The sequence below is a fragment of the Mus caroli genome, unplaced genomic scaffold, assembly GCF_978045245.1.
Source record: "Mus caroli unplaced genomic scaffold, Mus_caroli_1 scaffold_12, whole genome shotgun sequence".
NCBI lineage: Eukaryota > Metazoa > Chordata > Mammalia > Rodentia > Muridae > Mus > Mus caroli.
In genome coordinates, this window is record NW_028227267.1 from 55,497,496 (window position 1) to 55,521,819 (window position 24,324).

The 24,324-nt window shown below is 38.8% G+C and overlaps 1 protein-coding gene across 2 annotated transcripts in view; it reads right to left on the minus strand.

Annotated features, from left to right (window-relative positions):
* Positions 1–739: 739 nt before the first annotated feature.
* Setdb2 (SET domain bifurcated histone lysine methyltransferase 2) overlaps positions 740–24,324 on the minus strand; it is a 40,501-nt gene continuing 16,916 nt past the window's right edge. For both annotated transcript variants that reach the window (XM_085828698.1, XM_021181369.3), the window contains 10 exons: positions 23,980–24,076; positions 19,419–19,979; positions 17,396–17,512; positions 15,424–15,593; positions 13,680–13,878; positions 12,920–13,019; positions 12,298–12,391; positions 9,301–9,641; positions 6,303–6,391; positions 740–2,545 (listed from right to left, as the gene is read on the minus strand). In XM_085828698.1, coding sequence (XP_085684824.1) covers positions 2,428–2,545; positions 6,303–6,391; positions 9,301–9,641; positions 12,298–12,391; positions 12,920–13,019; positions 13,680–13,878; positions 15,424–15,593; positions 17,396–17,512; positions 19,419–19,979; positions 23,980–24,076 — 1,886 coding nt within the window. In that variant the 3' untranslated portion in view covers positions 740–2,427. The remainder of the gene's footprint in view (positions 2,546–6,302; positions 6,392–9,300; positions 9,642–12,297; positions 12,392–12,919; positions 13,020–13,679; positions 13,879–15,423; positions 15,594–17,395; positions 17,513–19,418; positions 19,980–23,979; positions 24,077–24,324) is intronic.

The following is a 24,324-nucleotide window of genomic DNA, read 5'->3' on the forward strand; positions in this document are numbered from 1 at the left end:
TGCAGGAATAGAAACCCTGACTAAGACAAATGGCAACCTTGAAAAATTGTACATATAAGTATCATTATACAAACTCAGCAGGATGTATAGAATATACATATTCTCCGTCGGGGACCATACATGGGAGGTGGTATTGTAGAGAGAAAAGGGGGAATGTGATATAATTTTATTGTAATCTAAAAAACAGAAAGTTACAATTTAAGAAAATCAGAAAGTTATCTCATGGATTGTCACATAAAAAGGCATCAGCTAGAATCCAGGGAGGACTGAATTGAAGCAGTGTCTACTGGACATCACGGCTTCTCTATAGTCATGAGCAGTGGTGGCCCAGAAAGATCAAACTGGTCAACCTTCTAGCAATAGGAAGTAGATCTCATGAGCCCCAACCCAGAGGAGATCCTGACAGTTGACTTTTGTGGGAAGGAGAATAAAGTTTCTTTGGGTGTGGCACCTGGTCCCCTCATATTCAGGAATAAAAAAGCAGAATGGCCCCTGCTGGGGTGGCTAATGAGACAATGAAGTAATGAATGAACTACTCTGGAGGGTGAAGCTGTTGCTTTGTGGTAGAGTGAGTACCTACATGCAGGAGGCCATGGGTTTACTTCCCAACCAAATAGTTGGTGGGTTATTAAAAAAAGAAAAGAAAAAAGGAAACATGAACATGGTACATGAATAAAGGAGAATAAGATCAAAATACATTGTTTGAAATTCTCTAAGAAAATAAAAATATTACATTAAGAAACCAGAAAGCCATTTTTAATTGTAATATTTTGATAAATAATTCCAAAGAGAAGAGAAACCCTTAAACTGTTTTAAGAAGATTTTCTTACATTGAAAGACAAAGATTTCTGACTGAAAACTCACCAAGCGCCCAATAGAAGGGGAGAAACAGATGTTTTCTAGAGACTGCGCAGCAGGACAAAGCTAAGACAAATGAGGGTGCTTATGAGGTCCATACCTTGCCAAATGGCTTTTTCGCTCACAGCCATTGCCAAAACACCCAAAGAAAAACATTAACATCCTGAAGCAAATAGCAAAAGTCGAAAACAGGCATTTTCAAGCATATAGGCTCAAAACATTTAGTTCTTAGTTTTTGTCTCCAAAAGTTCTTGTTTCATCCACCTATGGAGGAAAACAAACAAACAACAACAAGAACAACAACCAGGGAAAGGGGAAGTGTAGGCGACGAAATGGAGAGTGCTAGCCGTGGATGGACAGCAGGTAGTGCAGATCAGGATTTCTGGAGAGCTTGCTCCAAGGATGACCTTGATAGGACACCAGAAACAGGCCGATTCACAGTCTCCCCGAACAGCCAAGTCTCCTTGCTTCATTTTAGTGACTTCCCTGAGTCCTTGCATCACTACTGTGAATATCTTGCCATACCCATCTGCAGCTCAAACTGTCGAGGCTGCTTTGAATGCGGTGCCTTTCAGGTTGTCCAAGACAATCTGACTAGCTTCAAGATTGCCTTTACTCCTAGGTCTCCTCTGTGTACAAAACATTAGCTTTCTTCTTTGCTCTTTTCTTCCTTCCTTCCTTTCTCTCTCCTTCCTCCCTCCCTTCTTTCATTCCTCCCTCCCACCCTTCCTCGTGCACTCAGGTACTACAGGGAAACTGGGAAGTTTCTTGTTCACAGTGTGTTCAGAATGGCCCCTGCTGGGGTGGCTAATGAGACAATGAAGTAATGAATGAATTACTCTGGAGGGTGAAGCTGTTGCTTTGTGGTAGAGTGAGTACCTACATGCAGGAGGCCATGGGTTTACTTCCCAATAAAGATTACTTTCAATTACTGTGTATAAAGCAACTCCTACAATATCTAGACTCCAGCCCATCATTCGTAGTTCTTGTTTTTTTTTTTTGTTTTTCGAGACAGGGTTTCTCTGTGTAGCCCTGGCTGTCCTGGCACTCACTTTGTAGACCAGGCTGGCCTCGAACTCAGAAATCCGCCTGCCTCTGCCTCCCGAGTGCTGGGATTAAAGGCGTGCGCCACCACGCCCGGCTCATTCGTAGTTCTTAATAGTCAATGAATTGTCAGGAATTTAACATCAGGTTTGTAGGTTAAAGATATAAAAGTTGGTCCTTTGGAGCATAAATTATAAATAATAATCACAAAAACAATTGAGAAATGTACAAATTCTAGTATAATTTTATATTAATATATAAAATACAAAAGTTACAAATTATACATGGTATGTACATAAAATATATTATTTACATTCTACTCATGTAAAGTTAAATAACTGTAATAACACTGTGATACTTGATAAATGAGTGCCCTTATTTTGTTTCTAACCTAAGATACAAAATTAGACATAAAACATCAATACCCTGAACAAAGGGAACAGAAGTATTATCCATAATCTCTTTGACAACTGATATTGTTATACAGTGAACAGCTCATTTCATGAAGGGATATCAGATATAAACTTATATTAATTTTTTCCGACACTTATTAAACCCACATTGGCAGAGGATTTCCTTTTCAGGCATGGTCCCAGCTTCATAACCATAATCCCATGTTAGTTCTGTTCTTGCTTTCACATACCTACAAAGTAGAAATAAAAAAGAATCGTAAATCATACTAAATTATTCCACAACAATTAACCTTGAATATTACAATTTTCATATTAACAAAATCAGCCATCCTAAAGTCAATCTATTTTCTCTCCACACTGTCCGCCATTCAAAATAATCTTTATTAAAAATTAGTCATTTGATTTTTATTTCAAGTCTCCCAAAATCCTATGTAAGAAGAAATATCCATGTGGAACGGAGTTTTGCAAACATGAAGACTGTGGCACACAAGCAAATGGGATAATTCTGACTTTAAAGAAGATACAGGGCATGAGCTAATTTCTTCTGTGGGACAGCATTCTTTTTTTCTTTTCTTCTTTCTTTCTTTCTTTCTTTCTTTCTTTCTTTCTTTCTTTCTTTCTTCCTTTTTTGGTTTTTCGAGACAGGGTGTCTCTGTGTAGCCCAGGCTGGCCTCAAACTCAGAAATCTGCCTGCTTCTGCCTCCCAAGTGCTGGGATATTTATAAGGGCATGTACCACCACTGCCCAGCTTTTTTTTTTTTTCCAGATTTATTTATTTTATGTATATGAGCACACTGTAGCTGTCTTCAGACACACCAGAAGAGGGCATCAGATCCCATTACAGATGGTTGTGAGCCACCATGTGGTTGCTAGAAATTGAACTCAGGACCACTGAAAGAGCGGTCAGTGCTCTTAACCACTGAGCCATCTCTCCAGCCCTGATAGCTTTCTTTTTCAATTGCTATTTTACTTTAGGATATAAATGGTTTCCTTTGGGTGTTTTAGCAATGACTTTCTGAATTAAAACCATTTGCTATCTTTTTCCTTAATATTTTTCTTCTTGTATTTTTCTCCCACATTTTTAAGAACCATAGAAAATTGTCACTTCTTGTCCAGTATGGTTTTGCTTGTGATCATTTCAAACACCTCTAATTTTCAACTCATTGTTGCATTGAGCTGTGAGCTGGTTATCCCATCTCTAGGAGACTTGAAAGTCAAGAGACAACTCTGTTCAGATCCAGGAGCAACCTGCAGTAAGTTGCTAAATAAAACGTGCTATCTGAACGGAGGTATATGTCTACCTTCTTTCTATGGATGCAACTTTGAACATGGTATATGTAAAAAATACCGTGGGCCTGATATGGCACCTAGCTGTCCAAGATGTGTTCCCTGTGTAGGTACATGGTCAGCTCCACTGGTTTCCTCAGACCTTTCCACCTGGCTATGATGATCATGTGACAGAACAGGATCTCATAACATCGACCTCTTTCATAATAGTTGGTGTTTGCCCTTTCCTAGAAATTCAAGTGTACTTGCCATACGTATTTGATGACCAGTGTCCTAAAACAAAGTCAATCACTTGTCATTTGCCTTAATGCATACATCTCCATAGCAATGTCTGGCATGCTGTCTCAAAGCACTGACTACACCTTAACTTTGCAATACTCATCCACTCTTTCTGGCTGTGCTGGTGGTCAAAGCCACTGCTTTGTTCGTGTTGGGTGTTCTAACGTCCCTACCCTACAGCTACTTCACTTTTAACAGTGCTGTCCAACACATGTCCACACCTTCCTTTCTTTATAAATGTAACTCTCTTATATTTACTTACTAATACTTGTAAATAATTCTAAAGATTAGTAAAACCTTATGTGAGACTGGGAGTAAATCTGAAGTAGATAAAAAAAACATTATCCTAAAAAAAAAGTAAAGGTCTAAGTGTGGCTCTCAAGCCCAACACTTGGGAAGCAGAGGTCGGTTGATCTCTGTGAGCTGCAAGCCAGCCAGAGCTTCAAAGTGAGATCCTATCTCAAAAACAAACAAATAACAACAAAATTAAAACCAAACCAAAACAAAAACTACATAATCAGAAAAGTAACAGGGGTCTGTGCACAGGGACCCACAGGTAAGAAGCAACTGAGAGAAATAGGTGGGGGAAAACAGAATGGATTACTTGACTGATGGTTGGGAGGGTACAGAAAAGCAAGTTAAATAGCTAATCACTTAGCCACACCTGGTGGCACACACTAGTAATCCCAGCATTCAGGAGGCTAAGGGAGGGGGACTAAAAGTTCATGGCCAGCCTGGTGGTGGTAGCCCATGCCTTTAATCCCAGCACTTGGGAGGCAGAGACTGGAGGATCTGGGTTCAAGGGCAAGTCTACAAAGAAACCCTGTCTTGAAAACAGACAAACAAAAAGCAAATCAACAACAACAACAAAAGTTCTGGATAATGTATTGAGTATCAGCTCTACAAAGAATAAACAGCAAAACCCTGTCGCAAAAACCCCACAAAGCTAAATGAATCTCTCTGCTTTCTACAACGTATACAATTAACTGGTGTAAAATTAAATGTTTATATTTAGAAGTCAAATTATAAGACTACATATTGAAAAGGTTGTTTTTTTTTCAATTTTATATTAGATATTTTCTTCATTTACATTTCAAATGCTATCCCGAAAGTCCTCTATACCCTACCCCCAAAAAGGTTATTTTTACGCATATTGTATGTTATATTGTTCATGAGTATGCACAATAAAAACTAACTCTGTAGCCATCTTGTATCCTGGGTCCCAAAGGGACCAGTCTTCGCAGGAGAGCACCTGGGCAGCAGTAGCAACATAGCTTCTGGGACAGGGTCCCTCTTCGGCCTTCATCTTCAGCCAGGAGGAAGAGCTGAGCTCCAGACCTCTGGGCACTTGCCTACAGAGAGTACTATGACCACTGAGACTCAGAAGAAAGTTGGACTCCCAGGAGTGCTGACAGAGGCTAAGAGAATCACAGGAGGAACAAGCTCCAACCAGAGAGAACTATAACAGCTAATGCCGGAGATTACCAAATGGCGAAAGGCAAACGTAAGAATCTTACTAACAGAAACCAAGACCGCTTAGCATCACCAGAACCCAGCACTCCCACCACAGCGAGTCCTGGATACCCCAACACCCCTGAAAAGATTCAGATTTAAAATCATATCTCATGATTCTGGTAGAGGATTGTTTTGTTTTGTTTTTTGTTTGTTTGTTTGTTTTTGGTTTTTTGTTTTTTGTTTTTTTTTTCCAGACAGGAATTCTCAACTGAGGAATACAGAATGGTTGAGAAACACCTGAAAAAAATGCTCAACATCCTTAATCATCAGGGAAATGCAAATCAAAACAACCCTGAGATTCCACCTCATACCAGTCAGAATGGCTATGAAAAAAAATTCAGGTGACAGCAGATGCTGGCAAGGATGTGGAGAAAGAAGAATACTCCTCCATTGTTCGTGGGATTGCAAGCTGGTACAACAACTCTGGAAATCAGTCTGGTGGTTTCTCAGGAAACTGGACATAGTACTACCAGAAGATCCAGCAATTCCTCTCCTGGGCATATATCCAGAAGATGTCCCAACCGGTAAGATGGACACATGCTCCACTATGTTCATAGCAGCCTCATTTATAATAGCCAGAAGCTGGAAAGAACCCAGATGCCCCTCAACAGAGGAATGGATACAGAAAATGTGGTACATTTACACAATGGAGTACTACTCAGCAATTAAAAACAATGAATTTATGAAATTCTTAGGCAAATGGATGGAAATGTAAATGAAGAAAATACCTAAAAAAAAAAAGTATTAATTCCAATCATTTAAATTTTTACTGAATAGTTAACAGTTTAGGTAAACTGACTATTTTATGATACCAGATATTTGGGGTTATGTTGCATCTTTTCATATTTACTATCTTAAAAGCCACAGCTACAGAATTAAATTGTATAAGCAAAATAAATCACAAACCTGTTGGTGAAGAAGGCCACCAATGGAAAATTCCTGTCATGTGTTTCTACAAAAACATTCTGCACCCAGAGATTTGGGCAGCAACTATGCTGTTTAAAAAACAAAACAAAAAACCAGGTTAGACATAGCATCCTTGTTTCCTACACATCTCACTGATTTTGTCCTTCTCAGTTTAAGTAATATGCAATCTCCCACAGTTCTTAGCCGTGTAGTTAATAGCAAGAACCAATTTAGTATAGCCATTCAGACATGCTGACAGAATGTCAAAATAGAACTCCCAAATGGGGATTGTTATTTATTATAAACACATTATCTCCTGACTCATCAACACTATATTTAAAATGTTGTGTATAGGACCATCTGCATAGATATTTATGTGTAAGATTGTTGATAAATATTGGTTTTTAACCAGGACACATTTGAAAGTAAACTTAATACCTGCCTATTGGGAACTAGCTAAAAATTGACAAAATGGAATTCAATGCAGTGTAAAGGGAGACACATGCTAACAAGAATCAGGCCCAGTGCGATAGCTCAGTGGGGAAAGCCATTTACCAACCAGCTGGATAATCTGAGTCTGAACTTACATGGTAAAAAGGGGAGAACCAAATCTCCAAGTTATTCCCTAGCTTCCACACATGCATGTGTGTATCCCCCTCCCCGACATACAACATATATGAGTATAAAATAGGAGAGGACCAGGAACTCCTGTGTACTGATACAGAATAAACTTCAGGATAGTAATGTCAGTTTAAATATAAGAGAAAACTCAGTCAATAAAGTACTTGTTATGCAAACATGGAGCCCTGAGCTCCATCTCCAGACACCTTGTGAAACATCCAGGTGTGGTGGCACATGCTCATATTAGGACCAGAGCAGTAGAGGCAGGATGATCCTGGAGCTTGCTGGCCGACAGCCCAGACTGATTAGTGAACTACAGGCAAATGGATCGCCTTGTTTAAAAAACCAAAGGGAATAGCACTGAAGGAACAATGCCCATAATTGACCTCAGGCTCCCAAACACATGTGCAGGTAGGTCGCTACCATACACTCAAAGTGAATAAGCTATATAAAAAAGAACCAACACCATACATGTGTTTACTTACATTTGCAAAGCTAAGAAAGAAAGAAAGAAAGAAAGAAAGAAAGAAAGAAAGAAAGAAAGAAAGAAAGAAAAAGAAAAAAAGAGAAAGAATAAACAAGAGCTATAAAATGGGGTCAGGGAAATTGATAGCATAATACTTTTCAAGAGAAGGCTTTAACTGGGCAGTAAGTTCCAGGACAGCCAGGTCTACACAGAAAAGACACTGTCTCAAAAATGTTAAATAAATAAATAAATAAATAAACAAACAAATAAATAGAGAAGGCCCTGAAAAAAGACAAAGAGTATATGCAATATAATCCTTATATCCCAACCCAAATTAGCTCTTTGATCATATGCCCCAGAACAGAGGAATGCCAGGGCCAGGAAGTGGGAGTGGGTGGGTTGGGGAATGGGGGACGGGGGACTGGAGGGGGAGAGGGTATAGGGGGCTTTGAGGATAGCATTTGAAATGTAACTGAAGAAAATAGCTAATAAAGAACAAGTTGCTGACACCTTTGAAAAAAAAAGAAAAGGAGATATGTATAAGAAGTTGATTTCTCGGGCTGGAGAGATGGCTCAGCAGTTAAGAGCACTAACCGCTCTTCCAAAGGTCCTGAGTTCAAATCCCAGCACCCACATGGTGGTTCACAACCATCCTTAATGAGATCTGATGCCCTCTTCTGGTGTGTCTGAAGACAGTTACAGTGTACTTACATATAATAAATAAATAAATCTTAAAAAAAAAAAAGAAGTTGATTTCTCTCAAGACAGCCACATAACTTTTTTCCAAGGCTCATAACATAATGGTACTCTCAATGCCTCCATTCCAGTATTCTTAGCTACCCACTGTTTTCTCAAATACTGATCTTTATTACCATCATAAGACTCACAGGGCCACCAAACCTCTACAATATCCTTGTACATGTACATCATTTAGCATCAATGATGATTATTTCCTATTCAATTTTTTTTGCAACTTATACAGATGTTTGGAAACCGTGTGTATTTTATACACACATGTACTTCCAGAGAAAGTCAAATGTCAAGACAGATGTCTAGATTGCTTTTCACCTTAGTTTTTCATACTTTATAACCCTATTTTTTGAGACAAGGTCTCATTGAACCTGGAGCTTGACGATTGGCTACGCAAGCCAATAAGCCCCAGCATCTTCCTATCTTTCCCCCAGTACTAGGATTGCAAGTATGTGTGTCATGATGCCTGGGGTGTGTGTGTATATGTGTGTCTGTATATGACATACTGTGTGTGGTATTGTGTGTATGCACATGTCTGTGTATGTGCATGAGGAAGCCAGAGGAGAATCTTGGGTACACAGCTCATGTTTTACCATCATCCCTTGAAACAGCATCTCTCACTGAAACTGGACCTAACCAGCCTTCTGTCTCCACTCATAAGAGTTCTAGGGCTATAGGCATGCATACAGCCACACTCGCTTTAAATGTGGGTGCAGGCATCCAAACTCAGGTCCTCATGTTAGCTTGGCAAGCACTTTATTGAGTCATCCACCAAGCCCTGTAAACTTCTTGATGTACTGACATTCTTTGGTTTAATGGTTTGTTTGTTTTTGTTTTGTTTTGTGTTTTAAAGACAGGGTCTCACATTGTAGCCCAGGCTGGTCTAAGACTCAGGAAACTCACCTGCCTCAGCCTGAGAAGTGCTGGGATTACAGGCATGAGTCACCATGCCCAACATTTCTTAAGTTTTCTAATGCAAATGTTTACTGTATGGTAAGCACTTCCAAACAATTTATATTAAATTAGTATGATCCTCAAAAAACCCCAAATTGTTACTCCCATATTAGCAGCAGGAATTAAACATCAGGAAACAACACACATGTCCTGATACACTTTAAAGAAATGAGTGCATAAAATTGTAATCTCAACCCTGATACTCACATTGAGGAAACGGCCCACATTTCCTTCTTTTGAAGCATCCAATAGAAACAGACTCTCTTTACTGAGCTGCATCAGGGAAGCAGATGGAATCTTTGTTCTCTCACTTGGCAGCTCCTCATCACACAAGGCCTGCTGGCTCTGAGAGGCTGCAGGCTCTTCCTCTTGGGACTTTTTTACTGGGACTTCAAGCACCTGTTTAGTGTCCTTACTATTCACTATGGTTGCGTGCTTACACCTGTATGCTGGGGAAGAGTCTTCTCTACTTGCAGTTATATCTATCACATCTGATTCAGTCAGCTGTTTGTCTTCAGAATCTCCAACTGGGTGTGAACTTAAGTCCTCTAGTAGACATTGTTAGGAAGGAATTGTCAGGACATATAATTGGCTGAGTAATAGTGCGAAGATTAAGTGAGATGACAGTTGCTTTAATTAGCAGTAATTTTTACTAAATGTTAAGGCAGGCAGTATTACTTGAATTGTATGAATGAAAACATTGATTCTGGAGGACTCAGATTATCCTGACTCATACAGAGAACTGCTGCACACACATATATGCCCAGCTTCGAACGCCTGTCTTCTTTCTGTGATATCACCTCTCTTAATGACTCTATATGTTGCTTTCTCATTAATGTATTTAATAGCAAATCCAAAACCAGTGACTTTCTTTTCCTCAACTCTGGAATCTCCATTTAAGTATATTCTGGACATATGGAACAAAGAGAGTGGCTAGGCCTTTAACATGTCACAGTCCTAAGAAAATGTCAGGAGTTATTGTTTCCCTAAACCCCAGCAAAACAACTGCATTTCCAAGGGCTTGTACAAATTAGTGTTTGCTGCCTTTACTAAATGACCAGTCAAAAATTGTACTTTTAGAAACCAATAAAGGTGATGAGCTGTTTAGTCAAGTTTTGCATCCATAATGGTGTGAATTCATATCAGAGAATAAATTTGTGTGCTTAAAAGAAAAAAAAACCTACTTATGCAATATAATCCAGTGCCCCTCACCCCCAATTATACTTCAGTTAAAAGTTGATCTTAGGCAGACAATATGATACAATGGGTAAAACTACTTGCTGCCAAGCCTGAAGTTCTGAGTTCAATCCCTGGTACCCCATATGGTGGAAGAAAAGAACAGATTCCCAAAAGTTGTTCTCTGATCTTAGCATGCCATGCCATACATACGTGAACATTCTTTCCTTCAAATAACCAGGTAATTTTTTTTTTTTTTTTTTTTTTTTTTTTTTTGGTTTTTGGTTTTTCGAGACAGGGTTTCTCTGTATAGTCCTGGCTGTCCTGGAACTCACTTTGTAGACCAGGCTGGCCTCGAACTCAGAAATCCGCCTGCCTCTGCCTCCCAAGTGCTGGGATTAAAGGCGTGCGCCACCACGCCCGGCTTTTTTTTTTTTTTTTTTAAAGAGGGGGAAGCAAGCTGGGCGGTGGTGGCACACGCCTTTAATCCCAACACTCAGGAGGCAGAGGCAGGTGGATTTCTGAGTTCAAAGCCAGCCTGGTCTACAGAGTGAGTTCCAGGGCTACACAGAGAAACCCTGTATCAAAAAGCCAAAAAAGCAAAACAAAACAAAACAAAAACCCAAAAAAATTAATGTCAAAGAAGCTAGGAACAGAACAGTGGTTACTATGAGGAAGAGGGAGCAAAATGAGGTTGCTCATAAGTGTATGGGTGCAGTTGGATAGGAGGTGGAACTTCTAATGTCCCAGACAGCACAGTAAGATAGCAGTGGTTGCAATAATTAATGGCATGTTTCCCAATAGCCAATAGGGAAGAAATGACAAATCCCCGAGGTGAGTGGTGATTATACAGTGTCATATACTGAATGCCACACTATACGAATAAATATATGGAACTGTTAGTTAAAAATATTTTAGAAAGAAATTATATCTCTAAATATAAAAGCCTAAAAATAAAGGCTTCTGGCTTAATCATTATCATACAGACACTGATCCTACAGTATCTGTACTTTAGTCAAAGATTTCTGATACTTTCTTTTGGCTATATGATGTTGTTATTTGGACTGCCTGCTACATATACTTAGCAAATGATGCAAATAGTGAAAGAGTCAAAGCAAGCATACTCGTATGGCTATGTGTATTAAGGGTAAAAGAATTATTATTAGAATGCTCTTTCTCAATAGAACTGTCCCAGCAAGGAGCAGCCATACCTCCACCAATCTATCCTTCAACACTAGTTAGGGAGTCTGCGTTGTAGAATAAAGATATGAAATGGGAGAAGAGGGTGCAGTGGCTGGCCTGTTCTCTGAAAGGACATCTGTCATCCATCTCTCTCTACTGAGAGATCCACTGAAATACAAAAGTTCATAAACCCAGGTCTGCCAAACTCTGAAAGACATATTCTGTGGAGGGAGATTTTATATCCTCACTAGCATTACACTGAGCATCCTATACAGCACTGTGGGCCGAACTGCTAGAGTGATGTTTCTTTAAGAGTCCAAAAGGAAGATTTGAAATGTGATGCTTTGGATAGTACTTCCAAAGCCATGGACGATGCCTGTGGACCATGCAGTCAGAGCCATCCACTCAACCCCTCTTCCATGCAGTAGGTCACTGCTGAAATCAGACCAGAAGTCTGCAAAGTCCTGTAAATTTAGCAGTTATATGGTCTCTGTTGTGAGTATTCAATTACACTGATGCAGAGGGAAAATAGAAACCTGTAAATCAACGTCTACAGCTCATAGCCCACTAAAACTTTATTTATGGACACTCCTAAGTTCACCTAATTCTCAAGTGTCATGAAATATTATGCACTGTCTGATTTTTTTCTTAACTATTTAAAAACATAAAAAGTATTCTTTCATCAATCACAATTAACATTTGGCAGGCCAGATTTGGAGTACAGTTTACCAACGTCCACTTGATAAACCCATCAATTTGTTATGAATTCTAGGGAAAGGAGCTGTAGATTTAAATAAAGGAACAAAAGGGCAGGGAGGTAGGAAACCATAAAGAAATGAAGCGTACCGTGAGCTCTCCTAGCTTTAGAGTTCACGTGTTCTTGAGCTGGTTTAAATCCATTCTTATCTCCTGGGGCGGCAGAATCTGAGCAAACAAATCCCTTCAAAGAAAATAAGAAAGGCAGCTGTGCTTTCTAAGCCAGGAAAAAGGATTAGCAGCTGGGCCTCTTCACCAAGTATCACTCTTTATAGGTCACATATGGTTGGTTAGATCTGAAAAGCTGCAAAGCTGGCATTATAAGGAGCCCTGGCATAAGTGGGGCCAACACAGCATCCATTCTAAACTGCCTATTCCTAGGCACATTAGTAAGCTACAACTACAAAATTGTCAAGCTATTATTTGGGCTAAAAACATAATAAATTTATATCTCAGACTTTTCCATATAGCCTGTATGTTCAAAACAACAAAATAGATCCTACATAGTATTACGTAGCATAAATATGTTAGTAATGGCTAGAAAGGTAAGACAGTGGTTGAGTTCCCTGGAGCGGCATCTCTCTTGGTTTTCAAGATAGTGTCTTGCTATGCACCCCAAGCTGACTTCAAACTCCGGATGCTCCTGAACTGCCCCCTCCCCCACCAAGTGCTGACACGGCAAGTGAGCTCAGTCTTTTTGTGATTTCTTTACCATGTTTTTCTCACTGTAATGAAAAACAGTTGTCTTGGATTTAGTTCTTCTAATGACTGAATGATGTCGAATTCTTGAAATATTTCTATGGTTCATTTCCCTGAAAAGGAAAAGAAAAGTTATTCTGCATATCACCAAAAGCTCATTTTATTAGACCTTAAGTATAGGTAATATCATTACTTCATAAACTTCCATTATTGTTAGGAATTAATCTAGGGACTGGAGAGATGGCTCAGCAGTTCAGAGTTAGCTGCTCTTCCAGAGGACCTGGTTTAATTCCCAGCACCCACAGGGCAGCTCATAATCATTTATAACTCCAGTTCCAGGGGATCCAAAACCCACTGCTGGCCCCTGAGGTCACACCAGGCACAAGAAGTGGTACAGGCACATAAATTTAAAATTAAAGAAATTAATCTATAAATATCTATGCTACTTAATGGAGGAAGAAAAAGATAATCATTAGATATAATTTTAAAATGTGTTTTTAAACAATTAAGGGACCCTAATAAAGAGTTTCAAATAGAATGGTGATACAGATAATTAAAAGTATAGCCTTCATAAAGAATCACATGAAAGTTATCCACAGTGAACTCAGAAATGAGGTACAGAAGGAAATGCGCTGGCTAGTTATGAAGGTGAGAATGCTGGATTTCTACAAGTGTTAAACTTAAATTGTGGGGCAAGATGATGTTTAGGGGAGGGGTGGTGGAAAGAGAAAGACACAGAGGGAGCAACCCCACATTTCTGAGTTTTTACTTACACAGCAGGCTCTTTGAGATCACCACTAAGCTTGGGAGGACAGTCCTCAGTGTTAGGACTGTCACAGTGTGCTTCACGATCTGAACACACAACTTCTAGTTTCCTCTTTTTGGAAAATGAACTTTTCACAATGTGCTGTTGCTCTCTTCCATTTTCACCAGTATTAGTTTTCTTAGGAGTGGCTCTGCTCAGTAACCTTCCTGAAATAAAACGGATAGTGTTCAAAACAGGAAACTACCAACAAGGAGGCATCTGTCTTCTCTGTGCCAGGAGTGCCTTGTTTCTAGAGAGATGAACCCACCCTAAAAATTCTAGAATACATCAAAGAAAACCATTCCAAGATACTAAAAGAAGACCAATGGGCGGCCGTCTTATAATAAATGTGAGCTATATGAAAGAAGCACCAGTCCATTTTGGTATTTTATAAAGATCCACAGTAATGTAAAAACAAAAAAGCACTCAAGATAAGACTTGTTTTTTTAAGTTTGAAATTTTAAACTCTTCTAAAAAATGACCTATTTGAAATGTGACCTTGATCTACTATTATGCTCAAACTCAGTTTACTATTAAAATCTGTCACATCTTCTTTTAAGAGTCAAAATTATACTTATCAAGCTAGAATTGGTGGCTAGTTATTGCCACTCATTTTTCTAGGTCAGCCTCAAGTCCTGTGCTAGCTCTGCATAGACTGCCAATGGTGCTTTCTGGACACCACTGTGAGTGAGCAGGCAGCTTCACTAAAGGACTAGTCTGAGAAACAGGAAGAATGTCTAGGCAGGCTGGGTAGTATATGTGTATGTAAGTGGTATGTGACAGTGTCAAGCATGATCGACTTTTCTGGAGCCCCTGAAACTATGCGAGATGTTTAAGGTTACTGTCTGAATCAACATTACAATACTAACTTGTGAAATTCTAGCCAGTTCAAAATATTATGGAGTTTTTGTTTGATTGCTTTTACCTTAGTAAGTAGGTCATTAGGTTTTTTGTTTGTTTGCTTTTTAAGATTTATTTATTTTATTTATATGAGTACATTGTAGCTGTCTTCAGACACACCAGAAGAGGGCATCAGATTCTATTACAGATGGTTCTGAGTCACCATGTGGTGGCTGGGAATTGAACTCAGGACCTTTGGAAAAGCAGTCAGCACTCTTAACCGCTGAGCCATCTCTCCAGCACAACTGTCATTAGGTTTTTTTTTTTTTTTTTTTTTATTTAGAAGTTTTCTTCCCTCATTCCAGAGTATCTGTAGCTCTGGAGACAATGTGCCGTTTGTTTAAGTCTCAAGCCCTGGTGAAATAGAACCTTTCCTTTCTGAAGTACCTGATACCTTATGTCATCTCAGCCCTTCTGGACCCTTGGTCCAGTCACTTGTCTCCTTTTGTGCTGCCCCTACATCTCTCTCTCTCTCTCTCTCTCTCTCTTTTTTTTAAATAAGTTTTTTTTTTTTTTAAGATTTATTTATTATTTTATGTAAGTACACTGTAGCTGTCTTCAGACACACCAGAGGGCATCAGATGTCATTACGGATGGTTATAAGTCACCATGTGGTTGCTGGGATTTGAACTCAGGACCTTCAGAAGAGCAGTCAGTGCTCTTAACCACTGAGCCATCTCTCCAGCCCCGCTGCCCTACATCTTGTTGTTCTGCACCTGGCTAAATGATGCCAATGTCTCTGATTAGGACAATTTACATTCATATATATACTACTTACAGGAAATTTTTTAAAAAACAAATCTTTGCTTTACCTGAATAAATGCACACAAATGTCCCTTTGTCAATGTCATCCAGGCAGCGCACTCCCCAGCCCTTCTTCTCACTTTTGAACACCTGTAGCCTCACCCGGACACCATGCTGGATAACTCGGTTTTGACACATCTGTTTGTTACACTTGCAGAGCAGGTTGCATTCATAAATGCTAGCAATAATACACATAAGATGGTATCAATTAGTCTAAAAAAGCAAAATGAAGCATATATTGCTACTTCACTCAACTAATAACGAAACTGAGGGAAGTGTGAAAGTAGTGTAAGGTTAGATTGCCTGGGTTGACTAGCTGCAGTTTCTATTTTTAAGGTGGAATTTATTTTTATTTATGTTTTGTCTATTAGTGTTTTTTGCCTGTGTATATAACTGTACCATGTGCATGCCTGGTGTCCACAGAAACCAGAAGAGGGGACTGAATCTCTGGGACCAGAGTTACAATGAATGTGAATGCTCATGTGGGTGTTGGGATTTGGACCTGAGTCCTCTAGAAGAAGAGCAAGCACTGAGCCATCTTTCCAACCTCAACCAAGCAGCTTATACAACAGAGCTTAACCTACAGAGCTGTTTCATTTACCTCCACGTGTCAATATTTACAAGATATGGATCCTGGTGCTCAGTACATAGTAAATGTTAGCTTTTAAAATGTGTAAAGGACATGTTTAGGATCAAATTCTTTTAATTCTAGTTCTACTGGTGCTATTTCTTAGTATTAATCAACAAGCTTAAAATTATCAACTGTCAAGTTAGCTTCTTTCAATCACTTTTTCTTTTAATAAGTATATATCTTTAATATTATTAGTGTGTGTGGGGGGGACAATGCTCATGCATGTGTTACACATACACACACACACACACAGACACACACACAGACACACACACACACACACACACACACACACACGCGCACAGATGCCAGAGAACGTCAGGTGTCTGTTCTACTAATCTCTGCTTTATTCCCTTGAGAAGGATCCCTTCACTGAGCCTAAAGGCAAGCCCCAGGGATCGTATATCTCCAGCCTCTAATAGCACTATGCTAACAGGCATGTAAAGCTTTTTACATAGGTTCTGGGGATTGGAACTCAGGTCCTCGTGGTCTTTGCTACTGAGTTAGCCCTCAGCCCCTTCATTCATTTTTGAAACAGCTTCCCCATGTAGCTGAGGCTGGTCTTCGACTCATTTAGCCTCTGCCTCCCACATGCTACAGACATGTTTTAATGGAAAAATGGCTACTCAGAGTCACTCATTTCCTAAAGAGCCAGACCTGAAGCAGCTGACTGAATAAACTCCAATGTGTGTGTGGTCACTCATTTCCATTCCTAATATACAATGGTTTCATGTTATTATTTCTTTTTTTTAAAAAAGATTTATTTATTTATTATATGTGAGTACACTGTAGCTGTCTTCAGACACACCAGAAGAGGGAGTCAGATCTTGTTACGGATGGTTGTGAGCCACCATGTGGTTGCTGGGATTTGAACTCAGGACCTTCTGAAGACCAGTCGGGTGCTCTTACCTGCTGAGCCATCTCTCTAGCCCTTATTATTTCTTAATAATTTAGATTTTCAGTATTAGAAACAAATATAAATGAAACCTGTAAGACTATAGACCATAATAAAAAAAAAAAAAGTCCGCTCTGGGGCAGGGTAATGGCTCAGTGGGTAAAATACTTGTTATGCAAGCAGGAGGCCCTGAGTTTGGATCCCTAGAGCTCATATAAAAGCTGAGCATGGGGGAGCTCATATGTAGCTCTAGCCTCAGGCAGACAGCAGAGACAGTCTAGCCAAAGTGGGAAGCTCAGGCTCAGTGGAAGACTTTATCTGAAGAAAACAAACAAGGTGGATAGTGGCTGAGGAAGACACCTGGCTTAGCATGTGCACACACAGGCATATAATTTAAGAAACATAATGTCCTTCGTAGATACAAACAACCCACCACAAATCTAAGGTTCCTTACCCAGTAGGTATGAGTCTCTGCAGTCTTTTATATTTATATCCAGCACATTCTCCATCCGATGACAAGGGACATGCTTTGGCATTCTTTGCTGTCAACTGAAGACATGCACATTTTTTTCTAAAAGAAAGGCAGTGGGGATAGAGAAGTGAGAATAATAAAAAAAATCACCAAGTTATGAGACTCAGTAAAACTGTAAATGACATTAAAAATGGTGGACTTTTATTTATAAGAGAGGTTTTGCTCAAGGACTATATGGAAACCTCTCTAAACACAGTAGGCCTATCTGAGAAATCACACCAACCACAAGCTCATTACAACTGATATAAACCACGCTGAGCTCTCTGACCTTGAAACATATATTTAATTACATGGGCTTTTAACTTTTCAAAATGAGTGTCTTCCTCAGCAGATGCTCATTTCTTGATAGTCTTAGTTATGTTCTTCTACCACAGATTATTTTAATAGTTATTCCCTTATTATCTGAGGTATATTCAAGGACCCCTGAATGCTTAACATCTTGTATCAGTACCAAAGTCTACTTATATTTGTGCTTCCCCCACATACTGTGAAACACTACCACATGGTATCAGAATTAATATCCCCTTACATGCTTTTTTTTTTTTTAATATATCATTACTTGTGTCCTCATTATTAAATAAAATGAGCCTTACTAGAATGCACTGCCAAATATAACACTTGATCTGATAATCAATGTGGCTGTTAAGTGACTAACTGGCAAATCGTGACTACGGTGGACAGAGATGATTCACATTCCAAGTGGGATGAAGTCATCACATGACTCCAAACAGCATGTAGTTCAATACTTATCATTTTAGTGTCTATAGAATTCCCCACCTAACTTTTTATCCTGTCTGCATGTATATCTGCCCACACTTGCATGCCTCACAGCTGTTGTCTAGGGAGGGCAGCAGTTCCCTTGGCACTGGATGTGAATTACCACGTGGTTGCTGGGCACTGAACTTGGGTCCTCTGGAGGAGCAGCCAGTACTCTTAGCCTCTAAAACATCTCTCCGGCACAATAGTTTTGTACTACAGTTAGCCACAGGAGCTGAAGCCACTGTAAAGGAGGAAACTGCCGTAGTATCGTTTCTACTAGCTTACTCAGAATATGAAATGAAAAATGACAAGCAGATCCCACCGCTTACCATATTGATTAACAGATCAAGGGCCATGCTTTAGAGTATGTGGGGAAAGTACAGACAGACAGACAGACAGACTTTGATACTAATACAAGATTTTAAGCATTCAGGGGTCCTTGAATATATCTTTCAGATAATGAGGGATATTATTAAAATGAGGGAAATATTAAAATAATTTCCCCCTTTGCTTAATATAAAGAGCTAAATTTGCATTGTTAACTATACACGTAACACAAATCTACCCAATTATCTGTAAACCTACAAATGCATATGTATTACACATCTTTCAAAGAGAATATTTCTCAAGGTCTTGATGTATCACATGTTTTCACAGTCTTGATGGACTGTCAATACAGTAGTTAAAGAACAGTAGTTATGAACACACTTACATCCCAAAAACATCAGCCAGCAATGACACTTAGTTTGTAAAAGTAAAATATAACAAGTAACAGAGAAATTAGGAACAAAGATTCAAATACTGCCTTTCCAATTTATCTGCTTTGTGACTTCTTTATTTCTGATACTAACTTCTTTACTTGTATGACAGAAATATACTACCTAACACAGGAGTCTGTGACGATGAAGAGAATGTATTTAAAGTATTTGGGCATACATGACACTCATCAATGGCACTGGAATTGCTGTTATAACTATGGCAATAAATTTACTCATCCTTAGAGAAAATAAATTGCAAACAGCCACTTTGAGGAGTTATAAAACAGGATATCTTTTTTCATCTATTTTTAGACAATTTGTCCACTGTTTTATTTAGACAGACAGAATGGCAAATGGAACACAGTAGGACTAGGCAAATGAGTCTACATGCAGAAGATTGCTTGAGAATGCCATGTTTTTCTACTCACATGTCTATGCAGCCCTCAGAACAGTCACATGAATCAGAAAACATGTTGGAAAAGTTCAGATGATATATTCGGGGCCATACTGTATTCCTATACTTAAACTGTGGAAGTTTACTGTTGTCAATTTCATTACAGAAAGGAATCGACACCGACTCCACTCCGTTACTAATATCCACACCAGAAACAACTTCATGTTGCTTTGGGTGATTCCGAGTCAACTGGACATAAGTATTGAAAGAGAAGTTGTCTGTGAATAAAAAGTTACACTCTGTTTCAAGCAGGTAATGGAAAACTTCCTCCATGTTTCGTAGATTCCGTCCACAGGGTGTTTTATAATTCACATGGAGGGCAGAAGAATGAGAGTTTGTCTTTGCATGTCGTCGTTGGAAGTGACATCTGATTGGTAGCTGCAGAGGGTTTTCTCCCTTCCAGGACAGTGGTGTTTCCGTCAGACAAGCCCTGGAGCAGATATGGCGATGGAATGATATATGCAGTGGGGCTTCCTTTTCCATTAAGCCTTGAGCTTTAATCTTCACAGGGAGGAATACTTTTTTTCCTGGAGATCTATTTGAATAAAATAATTATTATAACTCAAATTTATAGGTTAACTTCATTTTTAAAAACACTGCACACTAAGGTGACAATTACTGTATTTTCTTGGGCAGGAGTAAGATAACGTAGACTCTGAAACACTTTATATACTCTGGAGGCATTTAAAGGTCAGATGTAATTAAGACCATTCTAGGAAGTCTAATTATAGCTGTCACTGTCTAAGAGGCTTTGATAGCACATGGAGAGCCTGGACTTGTTTAAGGGCTGAGAACACATTTCTTCATGTGTGATTTGTTAAGTCTCTGCCTAGCAAAACTAAGGCTAGCTGACAAAATGGTTAATTCTTTACAGTTCCTGTATCTAACAATTTTTTAACTGATTTCCCCTCCTACAATATGGAAGACAGTTGTCAGTAAAACACATTCTGAGAACTGCCAAAAGGAAATGGGACTGGTATTCAATTTAAGGGGGAAAAAATCTGAAAAAAAATTCTTGTACTTTGAAGCCAGTTTTCAAACTTCCTCAAAGAAGGTAAGCTTTATTTTTATTAAGTATCTGTTATACATTAAAAGAGGTATTTACTATTTATTTTAAAGTATTTATTTACTTTTGTCTCAAAAAACCCTAAACACCTCTATTTTAGTACGCAATAGACACTGAAAGACATGGAACTTCCACTAGATGAACAGTGCTGGGAGTGGCAACTTCATGGTGTATTGCTATTCCTGCCATTCCTGCTAGCTAACCATACTATAATACTGTAAACCAGGTTTTGTTAATATTGCCAATTTTTTCCTTAGGGGGCAAGCTCCTTCAACTGGCCAAGTACACGATTTCATCAAGGAAGTTCCTGGTTCCCAGTCTAATGGGTAAATGATATACTATCAACTGTTGGCACATGTTCTATTGTTTATTGGATCTATTTCCAGTTTGTCTCTCTGTTAGTGTTTTGATGAACATCCTCAGACATAAATCCTTTGCCAAGTTACTGATTATTCTTATATCCCTTTAAGAGAAATTTCTAGTCACCAGGAATCCACATTTAAAAAACTAAACTTGGAAAAAAAAAAAAAAACTAAACTTGATTAATTAAAAAAAAAAAATCAAACACATACAAGAATATATTTTCTTATAAAAACCCAAATGCCTCTTTGAGAACTACAGGAGTCTCAGCAAACAAGATTATCTACACCTCTGCATTAGAAGATAACTAAACTTTGGCATAGTTTAGTGAGCATAAGGCTTTCTTTTAAAAATCCCAACAGATCAGTGTTGTAGCTCAGGGATATAATGCATCTTAGCATGCATGAGGTCTTGGGTCAGATGTCCAAAAGAAAAAAAAAAAAAAGAAAGAAAAGGAAAACCACAACAAAAAGAAAGAAACAAAGATAGGAAGGAAGGAAGAAAGGGGAAAAAAAGACCAGAACAAACCAACCAGCAGCTGAACAAACACCAAATTCTTCCTGAGAAAGCTCCACACTACCAGGAGGATGTGAAGTGCCTGATGATGGGCACATACACTGCTATCCTCCTTCCACAGTCTCAGAGGACCATTAAGAGGAGCTAACACGCAAGAATTTTCTATCCCTTCCAGTTTCCTCTGTATTTCTTCGAACTCAAAATGATCTTTCTCAAAGATGTGAAAACCACACCTTTGGGGAACAAAAACAATTGGAGTGGGGAGCATCAGTATAAATCAAAGAATATTCAGAATATGTTTAAAAGGAGAAATGGAGAGAGAGGATTTGCTGTGACAAGTGTGTAAAACTGTAAAGCTGTTAATATTGTTTCAAAAATCACATTTGAGAGCATTTTGTAACCTATATTTATTAAGAACACGGGTATGATTAAGTCAGAAGTTTAAAAAGTAAAGAAGGACTAATTAAGAACGTCTAGAATAGTTGTTATTTTATTTGTATAATTCAAGCTAGGTCTTTTTAATATATCAAAATAAATTCCAAAACCCATGCCTCTTAGTCAAGTCCTTGAGAGATTAAGGCAGGAAGATCCCAAGAATCAAGACAAACCTGGGCTACAGAGTGTCTCAAGAAAACACCACCGCGCCGGGCGTGGTGGCGCACGCCTTTAATCCCAGCACTCGGGAGGCAGAGGCAGGCGGATTTCTGAGTTCGAGGCCAGCCTGGTCTACAAAGTGAGTTCCAGGACAGCCAGGGCTATACAGAGAAACCCTGTCTCGAAAAACTAAAAAAAAAAAAAAAAAAAGAAAACACCACCGCAAAGGAAAAAAAAAGTCAAGATGAAGTTGGACTTTCGGTTCATAACAGAATGAACTATAAGAACAGAACCTACATTTTAAGTGGTGGGCTCCTGTAATCATAGTATGTGGGGAGGAAAAGAGGGAGGAGTAAGGTTATCCTTAGCATCAAAGCAATTTCAAGACCTGTGTGGGTTACATGAGACCCTGCCTCTAAAAAAGGAAAATAAATAATAAGAAGAGCCTAACATCTAAAGATAATAAAGATCAGATATCTATGTGTTTCCATGACATATATCATGACTGTCTTAGGGTTTCTTGTGCTGTGATAAAACACCAAGGATAAAAGCAACTCAGGGAGAAAAGGGTTTATTTTAGCTTGCAAGTCTCAGCTCACAGTTCATCACTGAAGGAAATCAGGCAGGAACTTGAAATAGAGGCCATGGTGGAAGCTACTTTCTGGTTTACTTCTCAGGGCTTGCTCATTTTTCTTTCTTGTACAACCCTGGACCACCTGCCCAGAGATAGCACCACTCACATCAATCCTTAAGTAAATGCCCTACAGGTTTGCCAATCATATGGCCACATTTTCTCGATTAAGATTCCCTTTTCCCAGACATGTCTAGGTTTGTGTAAGTGGGCAAAAACCAACTAGCATAGGGCTGGAGAGATGGCTCAGCAGGTAAGAACACTGGCTGCTCTTCCAGAGGTCCTGAGCTCAATTCCCAGAAACCACATGGTGGCTCTCAACCATCTATAACGTGATCTGATGCTCTTATCTAGCATGCATGTGTATCTGCAGAAAGAATACTCAAATAAAATAAATAAATTCATCTTTAAAAAAAAAAAAGCCTGCATCCCAGTGATTCCTTGAGTACACAGTATATATTTAGTCTTTGTACTCTAAAAAACCAAACAAACTAGCACAATGACTTTAAAACATTTATAATTTATTGTAAAAACTAATTCTCTACCTACAATATAATCTTCTAAGGTTACGGGCAGCCAGTTTTGTAAAACATCTTATATATTAGAATGGTTGGGTTTGTGTTCTAAAACTAATGAGATTTTATGCTGTATATTGGATTATCACTTCTAATTAAAACCAAAGTTTTGTGAGCCACAGGCAGGGGACTTATAAAAGCATGGGCTTAGGTTTCTGTATGAGCATATTAAATTGTTTTGATACTCAAGCTTCACTGACATCTCAACTGGGAGGCTGGGGTCACAGGTCACAGCCAGTCTCAGCTACCTAGTAAGACCTTGTCTGAAAAACTAAACCAAACAAAACCCAACAAGATAGCTCTGCTGTTTATAAATGCAAATTACATGTAACAGTTTATATCTACAATGGCCAAAACGATATGAAAGTAAAACAGAAAAAAATATTTTTTTCTTGACAACTTTTAAAGGCCCAGTTTAATTTTAGCTGAAAGGAAAAAGATTAGAGCAACAAGTTAGGAATTTGACCAGCGTTTGAAGGTTCGGCGGGTATCAGATTTACTCTTGTGTAAGTCTCTTGAAAGCTCAGGAAAGCTCACTGAACTCAGTGGCAGAGGAGAAGGGGCCAGACAAAGCTTCTCCTCATATTTGCTATTTTACAGGTTGATGTCAACACTGAGCTGACACTGGAGGCCATTTTAATATTCCAAATATCCTCAAAGTTGATTTGGAAGATTTCAGTTGACTAATAAACACAGACATCGTAAGGTAAATTTTATAAAAGGAGTTAGTTACTTAGGGATGTTCAGTAAACAGCACATTGAGGGAGCATTAACACAGATAACATATACATACAGAATAGCACAGCCCTTAGGAGAGGAGTTGTCATACGCTGCAGAGGGAAGTGCACTTGATTTGTTTTCCTGTTCACTCTGAGTCACAGGTCTATGATCTACAGGGAAAAGTACAAACAGGAGCCACAGAAATACAAAGTTAGAAATAATTCACTAAAATAATCAATAATATCCTCACCGACTAGAAATTCTGCCCAAATGGAACACTAAAATTTCCAAAGATACTAAAAGTTTGAGACTCGGCCATAAGATTGCCAATATTTTCAAAAGTATTAAGGAAACAATTCAATATAAATTTAAAAGCTTTGGAAAAACTGCTCCCAAGAATGAGTTTGATATCAATTTA